A 14,412-nucleotide genomic window follows, 5' to 3' on the forward strand; every position below is an offset into this window, starting at 1 on the left:
GTTTGATTACTTTTTGCTTTGCCAATATTTACATTTCATCGAGCTTTGATTCCTCCATGAACCCATTCCAACACTGCGGGCAAACATAAGGTGTTAGGTGTTTTCTTCTATGCACTAAAAGAGATTTAAAATCATCAAATCTCTCATTACAAGGCCTTCCCGATGGTTTAGTTTTTGGATGTCGAGAAATACAGTGTTTATACAATTTTATTTGTTCTGGGACTTTTTAATGTAGAGTTTTGGTTGTATAATCACATTTTATCATTCTTTTGGTATGAATTCTTGAATAAAAATATATTTTATTTTATCATGTTACAGGATCTCAACGGGGAGGTGAACGGGGCGTTTGTTCCTGATGCGGACTTAAATATGAATGAGTTGAAAAATGGAAAGGGTCCTTCTTTAACGAAGGTAAGAAAATATTCATAAATTCACTTGATGAAATGTATTTGTACTTTAACTTTTGTGTTTTGAAATTAATTTATATTTCTATTGTAAGCTCAAATAACATTTGAATAATGAGTTAGTGTTGTACACCAAAAAGAAGAATATACCAAATGTTATCAGGAGCTATAGAGATGCCTCCTCCGCCTCCGTAGTGTAATGGTCAGCATGCTCGGCTACCGTTCTGGAGGTCCCGGGTTCGATTCCCAGGGGGGTTTAATAAATATAAGTGATTTTTTCACTCTAATATTTATTCAATATTACACTGGACTGGTACCTGAAGTGGAGGGCTGATCACATTTCCTTCATGTGTAATCGATCGCGATAACACTGCGTTTATATGAAGCAGTGCCCTATGCACCATTGGGGTGCGGTAAAGGTTTTATTATTATTATTATAGAGATATACGACATCAGAAACTTCATTCACAATGATTTCTTTTAGGGCGTTCTTATTCAGGCTTATTTACATGTTCACTAATCTATAAAAAAATCTAGTTGATAGTGGATAAAAATCAAGTTTTCTGAATCATCTTAATTTTGAGGTTATGAGGTCAAGTTCACAACTACAAGGTCATAAGATCAAAATAACAAAGTATACCATGTGGTCAAGGCTACGTTGGTACCCTCGTGAAAGGTAAAAACATATAACAGCCTAAGTACACCCTGTAAACCTTTTATTCTTATTGAAATACATCTTTCAAATTCCTATCTTTCTGATAGCAATACATCATTCAATTATAATTAAAATATGTCTTTGGTATTCCTTTCTTTGCACTAATGTAAAATCGCATGTCATAAGCTACTCAATTTTATCAATATGATGGATTATATTTGTCATTTGTGAAATAGCATTCTTAAAGAAATTATTTCTTAAATAAAACATTTTTTCCGTACTTTTCTGATAGAGATCAATCTAATATATCTTTTTTGATATCAAAATGAAGATATTTAAAAATAATTATTATAAATATGAAATGGCTAAAAAATCTAGTGATAATATCTTTTCTTTATGAGCGGAACTATAAAAGATTATTTTTGTGTAATTTTCAGAGATATTGAAATATTTTTAAATCGTTGCATAGATTATTAGATAGCAAAAGAAATGCGGAATATATATATATTTAAATATATATACATATATATATATATATATATATATATATATATATATATATATATATATATATATATATATATATATATATATATATATATATATATATATATACATATATATATATATATATATATATATATAAATATATATATTTATTTATATATAAATATATATATATATATATATATATATATATATATATATATATATATATATATATATATATATATATATATATATATATATATATATATATATATATATATATATATATATATATATATATATATATATATATATATATATATATATATATATATATATATGTGTATATATATATATATACCACATATGTTTGTAAACATTATATTTTTTGGTTGTTGAAATAGCACATGAAAATTTTTGTTTGAAACCTATTTTTGTTTCTTTTTTTTTAAATTGATTTTATTCAAACATTTCACGGAGCCAATTATGTTCATAAGTCGAGGATCACTAGAAATGACACTTTCAACAAATTAAGATTATCCGCTCGGAAAGTTTTATTGGTTCACAGTTCACGTTTTTAATAAAAATCTGCCTGTTAATTTTTTTCGTGATCTAATTATGTTGAGAAATTCTAGATTTAACTTTTACTCCTTAAGATTTTCAGCATTCATTTTTCTCTGTTACCTTTCGAAGGATTCTTTTATTGTAAAAATAATTCAGTTTTAATTTATTCTTTTTAGGAACTCCATGGAGAGCTGAACGGGGGGTTTGTTCCAATAGCAGAATTAGATATTAATGAATTATCAAATGGAAAAATTTCAACGCCGACTAAGGTAAAATTTTTTATTTTAATATAATGAAAATAAAGTGTATTTGATTTTCCAACATTTAAAGTTAAAATGATTAGCTTTTATAGACAGCTTTATTAGATATATAGAAATAAAAAATATTCTTGACAGTATGTTTTGTTTCTGGAAGAATTTTAATTATAAAAGAACCCTGGATTATTTCGTAACAAAAATATTATTTTATCATCAAATAGTATCAACTTCATAGTCATCCTTTTTTGAGATATTAACATAAAATTTTCTACAACATTTCTGAAAGGAAACGTGTAAAAGAAAATGTTGGTAAGTGTAACGAAAAACAGTAAATAATAAATGAAACCCTTTTATGCGACTTGCTTTGCACTGTCATTGTATCGTAAATTTTTGATTTTTTTACTGCAAACATCGTATTTTTTAACATTTACATGAAGTAAAACGACATTTTTATTATTATTTTATACTACGCTACAATCGTAAAAAGGTAAATAATAACAATATAACAAAACGCACTTTTCAAATTGGTGTTATTTAAACAAACGAAGCATAAAGATAATGTAGAAATCATCGAGTTGTCAAATTCGTTACTTATTTTCGTTAAATTTTTTTGTTACGTAAAACGAATCGGGTTATTTTTGTTTTGTTTTTTATGTACATGGAATAACCAATGGTATTTTACTAGAAAAAATTAGAATTTAATTTTTTTGTTAGTATGATACAAATGTCAGGATCTACAAATCGCTCACTCCTTTCAACAACGTCATAAATAAAAAATCACCGATTTTCAGTTGTGCATGTTTTCGAAATGCCCAGAAAATGTACCATATCCCAGCAAAAGCGGCATATTTCTAACTCAATATTTACCCGCTACAGGGAAGAAAGTGTTGTTTTTACATTTTGAAGAAAAGGTATTGTTTAATTATTTTTTTCAATATACTAAATATTTTTCAAATGGAGAAAAATCCTTCAGGTTTAACCTAAAAAGATCTGTTACACAGTAAAAAGTTCAATAAGTGGCTTGATATTTATTTTTAATACATTTTATTATATTTTTAAACTTTAAAAACGTTCTCCTGAAAAATCAAGTTTTTTGATTTATGACGTTCTTGAAAGGAGTGAGCGATATGTGTATAAGTTAATCGTTTTTGTCTGGATTTTTAAAAGAATATGGAGTACTACCAATGAGGCATTTGTTTCAACTTTGCCATTGAAACTTTTGTTTCTGATCAATTCTATTTTAGATATCAATTTCTAAAACTGCGAAATCATGATATATTAGTATGTTAGTTATAGAAATAATGCAAGGCTCGATTATCGATAAAATTTAAAAATGGTTTAAATGAGATGGTTTAGTTATGTGGAACGAATGAGTGAGGAAAAAATGGTGAAACAAATATCGCTTACTCCTTTCAACAACATCATATATCAAAAACTTAATTTTTCAGGAGATCGTCTTTAAAGTTTAAGAATATAAAAAAAATGTATTAAAAATAAATATCAAGCTTTTTATTGAACTTTTTGCTTTGCAACAGATCTTTTTAGGTAAAACCTGAAAGTTTTTTCTCCATTTGAAAAATATTTAGTTTATTAAATTTTTTTTATTAAACAATACCTTTTCTTAAAAATGCAAAAACAACACTTTCTGCCCTGTAGCGGGTAAATATTAAGTTAATAATATGTCAATTTTGCTGGGATATAGAACATTTTCTGGTTATTCCGAAAACACGCACAACAGAAAATTGACGATTTTTGATATATGCCGTTGTTGAAAGGAGTGAGCGATATATCAGGTGAATGTAGTTAGACAAAGTACCAAAGTATGACTGAGGAATACTGGGATGATCAGGTATGTCAAATACTTGAAAGCGGCCGGGTCAGGAGTCTAAATAATGTGCGGATTTGTGTGGTATGACAGAGTGGTATGGCGTTCTATTCTCTCTGATTTAGTTAGTTCTAGCGAACAGGAAAAAAATCAATTTTGGGTAACATGAAATAAAACTGACTAATCCATCGATTTATTGGAGATACCACTATCTTTTGAATTGTTTAGGCACGCTGAGGACATTGTTTACGGTTAAACAGTAATGATTTTTGAATACATTAAACCCATTAATCATTTATCATGTACACGCTTTTATCTTGTCAAGATAACTTATATTTTATGGATAATTACTGTTGAGGCTAGACGGTAATCATTCTGCGTTAATATGCGATACCAAAATACATTATCATTTTTAGAAGTGCGTTGTACGAGAACAATGAAGTCAAATGTCTTCTCTAAAATCTCTACTGGCTGTTTGTCGAAATTATTTAAGCAGGTTATAAGTATTTATTATATCAGACATTGGATTATCACCCTACGGATGACATATTTTCTTCAAACCCTCATCCGCACCCGATGGTGCATAGGGCACTGCATCATATTAACGCAGTGTTACCTTGATCATTAAACTTCTTATTTTAGAGGAATAAAGGTAGAATTAACCTCTCTTTATATTTCCTCGTTAATTCTCTCACAAAAGTAGGAGAGAATTTAAATGACATTTGATCATCATCCAACCCTTATCCGCACCCCAATGGTACATAGAACACTGCATCATATAAATCAGCTTGATCATTAATACATGAAGGAAACGTGATCAGCCCTCCGCTTCAGGTACTAGTCCAGGGTAATATTGAATAAATATTAGAGTAAAAAAACACTTATATTTTTTTGACCCCCCCTCCTGGGAATCGAACTCAGGACCTCTAGTACGGTAGCCAAGCGTGCTGACCATTACACTGCGGAAGCGGACAGTGAAAATAGAGGTAATTAAATAATAACCTTATGACATACCATAAGAAATGTTAAGCCTCATCGACATTTTTACATATCTACTTATCTTAAATATGTATCAACTTGAGACAAAGTAAAATCTCTCAAAATTACAACTTAAATACGAAAGGAATCCAACAACAGTGCATATATTTAAAAAAAAATAAAACCCTTACCGCACCCCAATGGTGCATAGGGCACTGCTTCATATAAACGCAGTGTTATCTCGATCGATTACACATGAAGGAAAGGTGATCAGCCCTCCACTTCAGGTACCAGTCCAGTGTAATATTGAATAAATATTAGAGTGAAAAAATCACTTATATTTATTAAACCCCCCTGGGAATCGAACCCGGGACCTCCAGAACGGTAGCCGAGCATGCTGACCAAAACAGTGCATATATCCATATTAAAAAAAAACATTTTAGATGTCTCATAATGGGTACTTGCGTAACAACGTTACGCAAGTAGTGATCACTCAAGCCAGCCAATTACTAGGTCGTCATCTTCTTTCGTATAAAAACGAGACGCATATAATCACACATGTCTTTATATAACATCTATAGGGTGATTAATCTACGTATATCCTTATTACAGCACTAAATTTTGTAAATTTTAATCTTGTATGCAATAAAAAAAAATATATCAATTTCCCTGATAATATAATCGTTCCACCCATAAAATGAAAACACTCAAAATATCACTACAATTTATTTCAATTGACATATTAATAATAATTATTTTATTATATCGGATTTCTAATATAAAAAATGATACTATTACATTGACCTATATCAAGAAAGTATGATAAATAGTTTTGTTTGAGAAATATTTTCTCTTAAAATTTTAATTTTTAATGTCGAATATAATCCGTGAAATTGATTAAATTTTATTTGTTAATGATGTGCGATTATGCATACGTACAAAAAAAGGAATTTTGAAGATAAACACAACAAGTGTTTCTTTGGTGAGATGAAAGAAGCTTTTAAATGCCATAACTAGGCGAAACAATTGGCACAATATAATTTTTTATGTGTTTTTGTCAATAAAATACAACTTAGTATACTCAAAAAATCTGTGTTTGATTTAAAAATAAATACATAAATTATAATGGAGTTCTACAAATGAAACGCCAATTCAATAAAGAAACTCTTTCATTTGAAATGAAAATACAAGAAGGGATTTTGCTTAGTAAAAATAAGCTTGTTTCATCTCACCATAGATGTCTCTAGCGAAATCGTAGTGAATTCAAGCACTATGTTTCGCAGTGTTTTTTTGTTAATTTGAAAGTTTTTTGAAGGAGTTGTAGCATTACTACGCGAATCACCCTGTGGTTTTGAACTTATAACCTTGAAGTTATCTGTACCTAATGAACTTGGAATTGAGATGATCAGAACTACTGATTTCTATCCACTATCAATCAACATTTGGCTTTTAAAAACTTTTACTATGCCAGAAAAAAGGTTACTATGCCAGAAATACCGCGATTTCAACAAAAATAATTTTTAAAAAAAATTAGAAAATTTAAAAACACTCTGTACCATTGTCAAAAAGAAATTTATTTTTAAATTCGTTATTCGGCGAGACATTTTATTTTACAGCCGGAGATATGACACAGAGTTACTTAATGTATGCAACCAACAAAATGAGTTATAAAAATAAATTGTCTTATAAAATTATAACTTTTATTGTTTTACTAATAAATGTGGTACATATAACTATAACGCATGTATTTTATCGGGCGTTTAGATCAGAAGTGTGATTAATTGACAAGAAAACGGAAAAAAATAACTCAGTAAAAGAGTACGCCTGGGATGTAAAGTTTTGAATGTAAACTGATTTTAGTTTATATTTTAATATAAAGCAAAGTTCTATCTTTACAGGGACATCTTTAGTCAAGTGCCGTCAAAAAAAAATGTAAAACTAATAAGAAATAATGCATTACCAAAAGTTTTCTTTAATAATTTTTAGATATCACACGAAAGTATCTTTATAATTTGAACTACCCACGGACGGAGGCGTGGATTAAACCACGGCTTTTAAGCGAATGTAAACTATTCTTAGCCACCAAGATATAGGGCTGGTATGCCGATTGGCTAGAGTACTGAAAGCCGATATACCATATTGTTCACTCCTTTCAACAACGTCATATATCAAAAAACTGTATTATAAATAAATATTAAGCTACCTCTTGAACTTTTTACCGTGGAACAGATCTTTTTATGTAAAACCTGAATATTTTTTCTCCATTTGGAAAAAATTATATTAAAAAAAAAAATAATAATTTGCAGAAACAACACTTTCTGCCCTGTAGCGGGTAAATATTAAGTCAAAAATATGCCGCTTCTGCAGGGATATAGGACATTTTCTGGGCAGTCCGAAAACATGCGCAACTGAAAATTGACGATTTTTGATACATGACGTTGTTGAAAGGAGTGAACGATATGTCAGATTTTGTATTCAAATGGTTAAAAATGTTTTTTTAGATTGGCGACCCGGAAAGTGAGCCTGAAGAAGAAGGTCCCAAAAGAGATCAATGGGGAGGTGGGCTTGAGTTCCTGATGTCATGCATCGCCATGTCCATTGGCCTGGGTAACATATGGCGCTTCCCCTACACGGCCTACAGCAACGGCGGTGGAGCTTTCCTCATCCCTTACATCATCGTCCTTTTCTTGGTCGGAAAACCGGTGTATTTTCTAGAAATGTACCTGGGACAGTTCTCCAGCAAGGGAAGTGTCAAGGTCTACGATTTCTGCCCGGCATTGAGAGGTAAAATAATTTGAATTGATATTTTGTTAAATTAATTTTTTATTATATTACTTTTTGACATCTCAAAATAGATGAAGATTAATGTTGAATCTGGGCATTTACAGGGCTTATGACCATCTTAGGCTTGGTTGCCAAGTACCTCCTGATTGGAGATAATCTGGATTTGTAAACCAGTATTTGGATACATTCAAAATGTTGTATTTTTAATTTGTTTATTTTATTTACGGCTGCAACCAATTAGTATAAAATATATTACAAAGTTCAAATATTCAGTATAACTTATAAAGTAAGGATAGTTAATTAAGATGATTAACGTAGTTGGGGTAGTAAAAATAAACACAGTAAATAAACGAAATACAAAGTTAAAACATATTTAACATAATACGGGGTTAAGTAAAGATACACCGTAAGCAAACTTATTTCTACTCTCATGATTTCAGACGATAAAAGGTAATGAATTATTTCATTTTTTGATTTGGTAGTCACTTAGTGGTAAAATATATACATTTTATTTTAAGTTTTACTTGATATGCACCACTATTTCTTAAAATCTATTGTGACCGTGTTTCGATGCGTTCCGCATGATTTTCAAATTGTGTTTGAAATGGGTAGAATGGTGAATGCTGCACACGTGTAATGTGATCACTCTACCAGCCTACGAGATGTCATAAGCCCTGTAAATACCCAGACTTCCATATTCTTCTTCATATATGTTGAGATGTCAAGGTTTTTTGTTGCTTATTATTGGTGTTGAATGATAATAAATGAGAAATATTATAACTAATTAAGCAATTTCTCCCAAAATTCCTTACAATTGTCCGCATAATTATGCAAATATTTGAGTAGACAATGTTATCTTGCTTGTAAATTACATGAAGGTAAAATGATTACTTATACGGACAGTTCTGTCTGTATTATTATACTGTACCTATTATTATTTCAACACGCGCTCAACATATCTGAGCATAAATCTTTATTATTACCACGGTTTTAGGTTATCTTAAGATATGCCACGCTTGCAATATGGCTTATTGTTCTTTTGACACTCTTTAACGGAAATGGTTGAATGGTCGAGTGGGAAATGCGATGACTGAGCATTTTGTCAGCACTGGTTTGCCGTGCCGTTGTGGAGGCGACTGTGTACCGGCCAACGTCAGGTCAGATCGGATCTAGCTGACTAACTGAACTTACTAACTACTAATCCTTTTCACTGCCTACACCGGGGTACTTCTAGATTTTTTTTTCGTGGTTTTACAAACTTGTATTTATTTCAATTGGCACTGACAAGGATATTGAAAGCTTTTAAATGTAAATGAATCGATCACGTGTTGAGATAGGAGGGTTTCCTGCTAATAGAGTAGACGATTGAGGAAACAAATGCCAGAGGACGCCCACGCCGCGAATATCTTCGCGACTTATTCGAGGACATGGTCTGTTCGACGTATGAGGAGCTGAAGAAGGTTTCGCAAAAAAGACCGGAGTGGCGAAGGTGACCAATCCACAAGATTGAGAAAAAAGAAGAAGAAATGTAAATTCACAGTAAAATTGGGATACAATTTTGTTTCATATATTCTATAAATTTCGCAACATGCTTCATAAAACAAAAACAAAAATTGCTTTGCAAGAGAAGGTCTGTCAAAAAACCTAAATGCTTCTGTATCAGATCTATGAATGGTGGGTCTAGGCGGTGGGACAGCTTTCAATGATCTTTAGCTCGAAAATAAAATCAAAAACCTGCGAAAGTAACGTAATACGTTGAATACTAATAGATCCGAAAACTAGTTTTGATTCCCAAAGCTAATTTTGGCCATAACTGACATATTTTCTTTCAGTAACCAATATCAATGTCGAATTTCCACCCAAGATCAAAGGATATCCTAACAACGAGGAAAATTAGCTTATTTCTTGAATGTTTTCCGCAGATACTTGGTGGCACATTTTATGATATCTTTATAAAATTATTTAACTTTGTTTTCACCACTTTTTTTATTAATATAATTGAAACCGGTACGTCGAATTGTATTAATAAAAAAAGTGCTAAAAAGAAAGGTAATTAATTTTATGAAGATAAAAAATTAGCTTAACCTATTCGGCAATATTGGAAGGTTTATTGATTTGGGAAGCTCAAATTACTCACAATACTCAAATTAAAGGAATTTTTTAATAATTGAGGTAGTAAACGCCAAGATAATAACGATTTAGCCATGAAAAATAGCCGTTTATAAACATATGCAATTAAAACGGATGCACATAATCGCATAGATGACGTGCGTGCTTCGAATAAATTAGACTCGGACATGTTTTCTTACATACCAATGGATCATTATTCTGGCTACCTTGGATAATGTGGCATTATGGTTGGTGATAACGTAAACGCATTGTAAATGCATCTTATCTTATTTGAAAATTAAAAATTAAGTCATATAATTAAAAAAAAAAGATTATTCTCCTTTTTCCATTTTTATGACCAGTGACTTTTACATTATTTTTTATATTATTTATGAAGGATGTTGTTTTAACGACGTTATTAATTTTTTTTGATTATGGTGACGTAAGAAAAAGCTCTGAATGTCACCGGAGACGCTTAAGTCAAACGAGTGTAAAATATTTTTTATTATTATTAGTTATATTCGCCTTGCAAGATTAGTTAATATGGCCTGTATATAACTTTTTTTTTTAACTTTATAGTCTGTTATATTCACTTGGTGTGAATGAATTAAAAATGGAAATACGAGTTTGTCACTCGTGTAAAATCTATAACAGCTTATATTTTTTTTCACTCACCTTCGAGAAGCTTATTTTTTCAAAAATTGATTCCGTAGTCACTTGATAATATCTATCCATTTTTAATTAAGTTACACTTGATAATAAACTACAGTCAAACTCGATTATAACGAGTATGAAGGGACCAACTGAATTTGCTCGTTATAACCGTTCCTCGTTATATCCGAGAATAGATTTTTTAAAAACATACCTCATCAAATGAAGTATGTTATCTAGAATAGTCACATAACACAATACGTCGCAATTGAAACATAATTAATATAATTCGCCCATTACACACATGTCATAAATTTTCAATTCAGTTTTCCTATATTTCTTAAAATCCATTGTGAGACGTGTTTCGATGCATTCCGCATCATTTTCAAAAATTATATGTGGTCACAACACCACGGACATAACTTTAAAAAAAATATTTAGACTTAGCTTCACGTACGGGGCTTGAAAATGATGCGGAATGCATCAAAGCACTTTTCACAATGGATTTTAAGAAATAGTAGTATTTACTAAGTAAAATTAAATTTAAACAATGTTGAATAGTTTCGGGTAAACATAAAGTTTTTTTTTATTCTTTCATTAAAGGGTGTAGTCCTAGTTTCGTATGAAGATGTATAGCCTTAAGTGAAGATAATAATAAATTAAACCAAATATGCGTATTTATCTGACAAGATTTAATCTCTTTTTTATTTATTCGCGTGGGTGCCGATAAGAGATTTAATTATCAAAAAAAGATAATATTCTTATCGTGTTAATTTCAGATGTTTAACAATTAAGGACAAATTTCAAATCATTCTTGCTGATGCAATTTGTAATCTATATGGGATAAGAATTTTAAGACAAAAAATAATCTCATTTTGTGACTAGAATTCATACATCACATGTACACTTTGTGTACAACACAGGCTTAAATTCTTATCTTTAACTATAATATTATGATCTTTATAACGAGCTGGTACCATATAATAGATATATCGCTTACTTCTTTCAAAAACGTCATAAATCAAAGAACTTGATTATTCAGGATATCGTTTTTAAAGTTTAAGAATATAATGAAATGTATTAAAAATAAATATCAAGCGACTTATTGAACTATTTACTATGCAACAGATCTTTTTAGGTAAAACCTGATTTTTTTTCTCCATTTAAAATATATTATGTTTATTTAAAAAAATAATAATTTTACAATACCCTTTCTTCAAAATGTAAAAACTTTCTGCCCTCTAGCAAATATTTTTAAAATATACCGCTTTTGCTGGAATATAGTACATTTCCTGGGCATTCCGAAAACATGCACAACTGAAAATTGACGATTTTTGATATATGACGTTGTTGAAAGGAGTGAGCGACATGTTATCATTTCATATTGATTGAAAGATACAAATTCTGACAAAAACACAACGAAAGTTGAAATGGGTAGAGACTTCGAGGGAATCGTTCCTCTAATTCTTCTGATGTTTTTTTTTCACAATTTTCTTTTTCACATAATTTTCCATTCAAAATTCGCGTTCTTTTGTTATATTTGAGTTTTTTTAGAATTTCACGATTTTTGATTTTGGGTTTGCTGTTATATAAGTGTTCAGAATACACATAAAATTATAGTCCAAATATATTAACAGTATTTTTATTATTTTTTATATCGATTGCTGTAATTTTGATCCTACTTCATAATAATAAAACATAAAAGATAAAATGGAAGTCTGAGCAGTTCAGAATATTTAAGTTGAATTTGTAGGTCGTGGGAACGTCGGAATACCCTATTAACACTTTGACAAAGTAATTTTTATTAAAAAGAGAAATATTTGTGTTTTCATAATTTACAAGATACATAATATTTCTTATAAAATTTCATAATATTTCTGTGAGCCCAAGCGGCACATTATTAAAAAAAAAAGGTATCGAATTGTGGTAGGATGGGTTCGAAGCCAATTATTCTGACTCACGAGTCCGCGGCAGTAAATTACGGGACCACAACCCGACACTATTACCACCTACCACTTTTAATATCACTATTTCTTATAATCTATAGTGACACGTGTTTCGATACATTCCGCATTATTTTCAAACACAAGACGAATAAGACAAATTAGTGAGCTATGTGACGGATCTTGATTGATCTAAGATACTGAATTCATTGTGTCTATTGCATTGTTTTTTTAAGGAACAACTTTATTCGTTTATTGTTCAGTATGCACATCCACTTTCATTTCTAAGAGATATAAACTAAATATGTTATAAATCATGGGTGGCCAACATTTTCAGTAGCCGGGCCGGATTTTAGAAATAAGACTATCTACCGGGCCGTAAAACAAAATTTATTTTATTATTTAAAGCACCCTTGCTATAAATCGTTGCACAATAGGCAAAGAAAAATTTGTTACGCAACTAACAAATATATTTAAAAAAAAACACCGTATACGGTGTTGTAAACGATGGCAAATGCATTGAAACACGTGTCACAATGGATTTTAAGAAATACAAATAAAATTAAAATTTTAAGTGAATTGACAGTACGTTTAATGTATTTTCACACTTTGCAGGAACCGGTGCCGGGCAGACGCTCGCGGTGCTGTCCGTGATGACGTACTACGCATCGCTGATGGCCATCATCATATACTACATGTTTGGGTCCTTCTCTTCCGAGCTGCCCTGGTCCGTGTGCGACGCCTCCTGGAGCGACTGTTATCCGTCCGGCGACGCGGGCTCTGTCGGCAACTTGTCGGGACTCAAGAGCTCGTCTGAACTCTATTTTAAGTGAGTGGAAACGGAAATATAAATTGACGTAGACGCTCGACTCCGAAACTGGCGTCACGGGATCGATTCCCGACAACTGCTAAATTAATTCTAGAAAGATTTATTTTCAATATTCTGGGTGTTTGTGATGTATTTTTCTCATTTACCTTCTCTATTTCACCTGTCTTTAAACGCAAGAGGCTCTGCGGGTTATTTCTTTAAAATAAAAACAAAAAATTAATCAAAATGTGAAAGCGTTCAAATCTCCTCTTCTTCTTTAGCCTTCTGAACTCTTCTGCTAGGTAGTATCGCCTCCAATAGGCCTATTCCATATCCTTTTTTTTTCTTCAATTTGTTGTTACTTGAAGCCAATTTCTACCCCCCGCAGCGGCTGTATCGTCGGACCATCCTTTTTGAGGTCTTCCGAAGGCTCTTACATGCATATTATACCAAGGTCCGCATATCAGAATTTCATGTCTCCAAATATTTGTTTACAAATCGAAGTATCTCCACTAGATTTTTTGCGGAAATTATTGGCGTCACTATTCTTGTACTACTTTACCAATATTTTTGTTTCTAATCAAAGTTTTACTTGGTTAATACAACTATTGTATTTCTGTAGAGTATTCCACTAAACAGTATTTCTATCCGATTTGATATCATTTAAAGGTGTTTAAAGTCGTTCTGATTAGAAATCAATAAAAATATGTATTTGATGAATTGATGAATAACGATTGTAGAAGTTTATCGTAAAGTAAATTTATCATAATCCATCATCAAGAATATCATTTATTATTATACAAAATATCTGAGATTTAAAAAAAATCAAAGTTTAAACCATTAAATAGATTTATCATGAAAAAATACAGAGGTACGAGTGTAAAATTTTCGTTATAAAAAATTGCATGTTTGATACGTATACGTCATTGAAAAAATATTTTTACG

At 30.7% G+C, this 14,412-nt stretch overlaps 1 protein-coding gene across 1 annotated transcript in view; it reads left to right on the plus strand.

The window, feature by feature from the left end:
* The first annotated feature begins 309 nt into the window (after positions 1–309).
* LOC148305585 (sodium-dependent nutrient amino acid transporter 1-like) overlaps positions 310–14,412 on the plus strand; it is a 37,281-nt gene continuing 23,178 nt past the window's right edge. Inside the window, exons 1-4 of the mRNA XM_088266451.1 lie at positions 310–411; positions 2,289–2,381; positions 7,674–7,956; positions 13,275–13,488. Coding sequence (XP_088122577.1) covers positions 310–411; positions 2,289–2,381; positions 7,674–7,956; positions 13,275–13,488 — 692 coding nt within the window. The remainder of the gene's footprint in view (positions 412–2,288; positions 2,382–7,673; positions 7,957–13,274; positions 13,489–14,412) is intronic.

Source organism: Brachycentrus maculatus, unplaced genomic scaffold, assembly GCF_059751285.1.
Source record: "Brachycentrus maculatus isolate JH-2025_06_01 unplaced genomic scaffold, ASM5975128v1 h1tg000269l, whole genome shotgun sequence".
NCBI classification, from domain to species: Eukaryota; Metazoa; Arthropoda; class Insecta; order Trichoptera; family Brachycentridae; genus Brachycentrus; species Brachycentrus maculatus.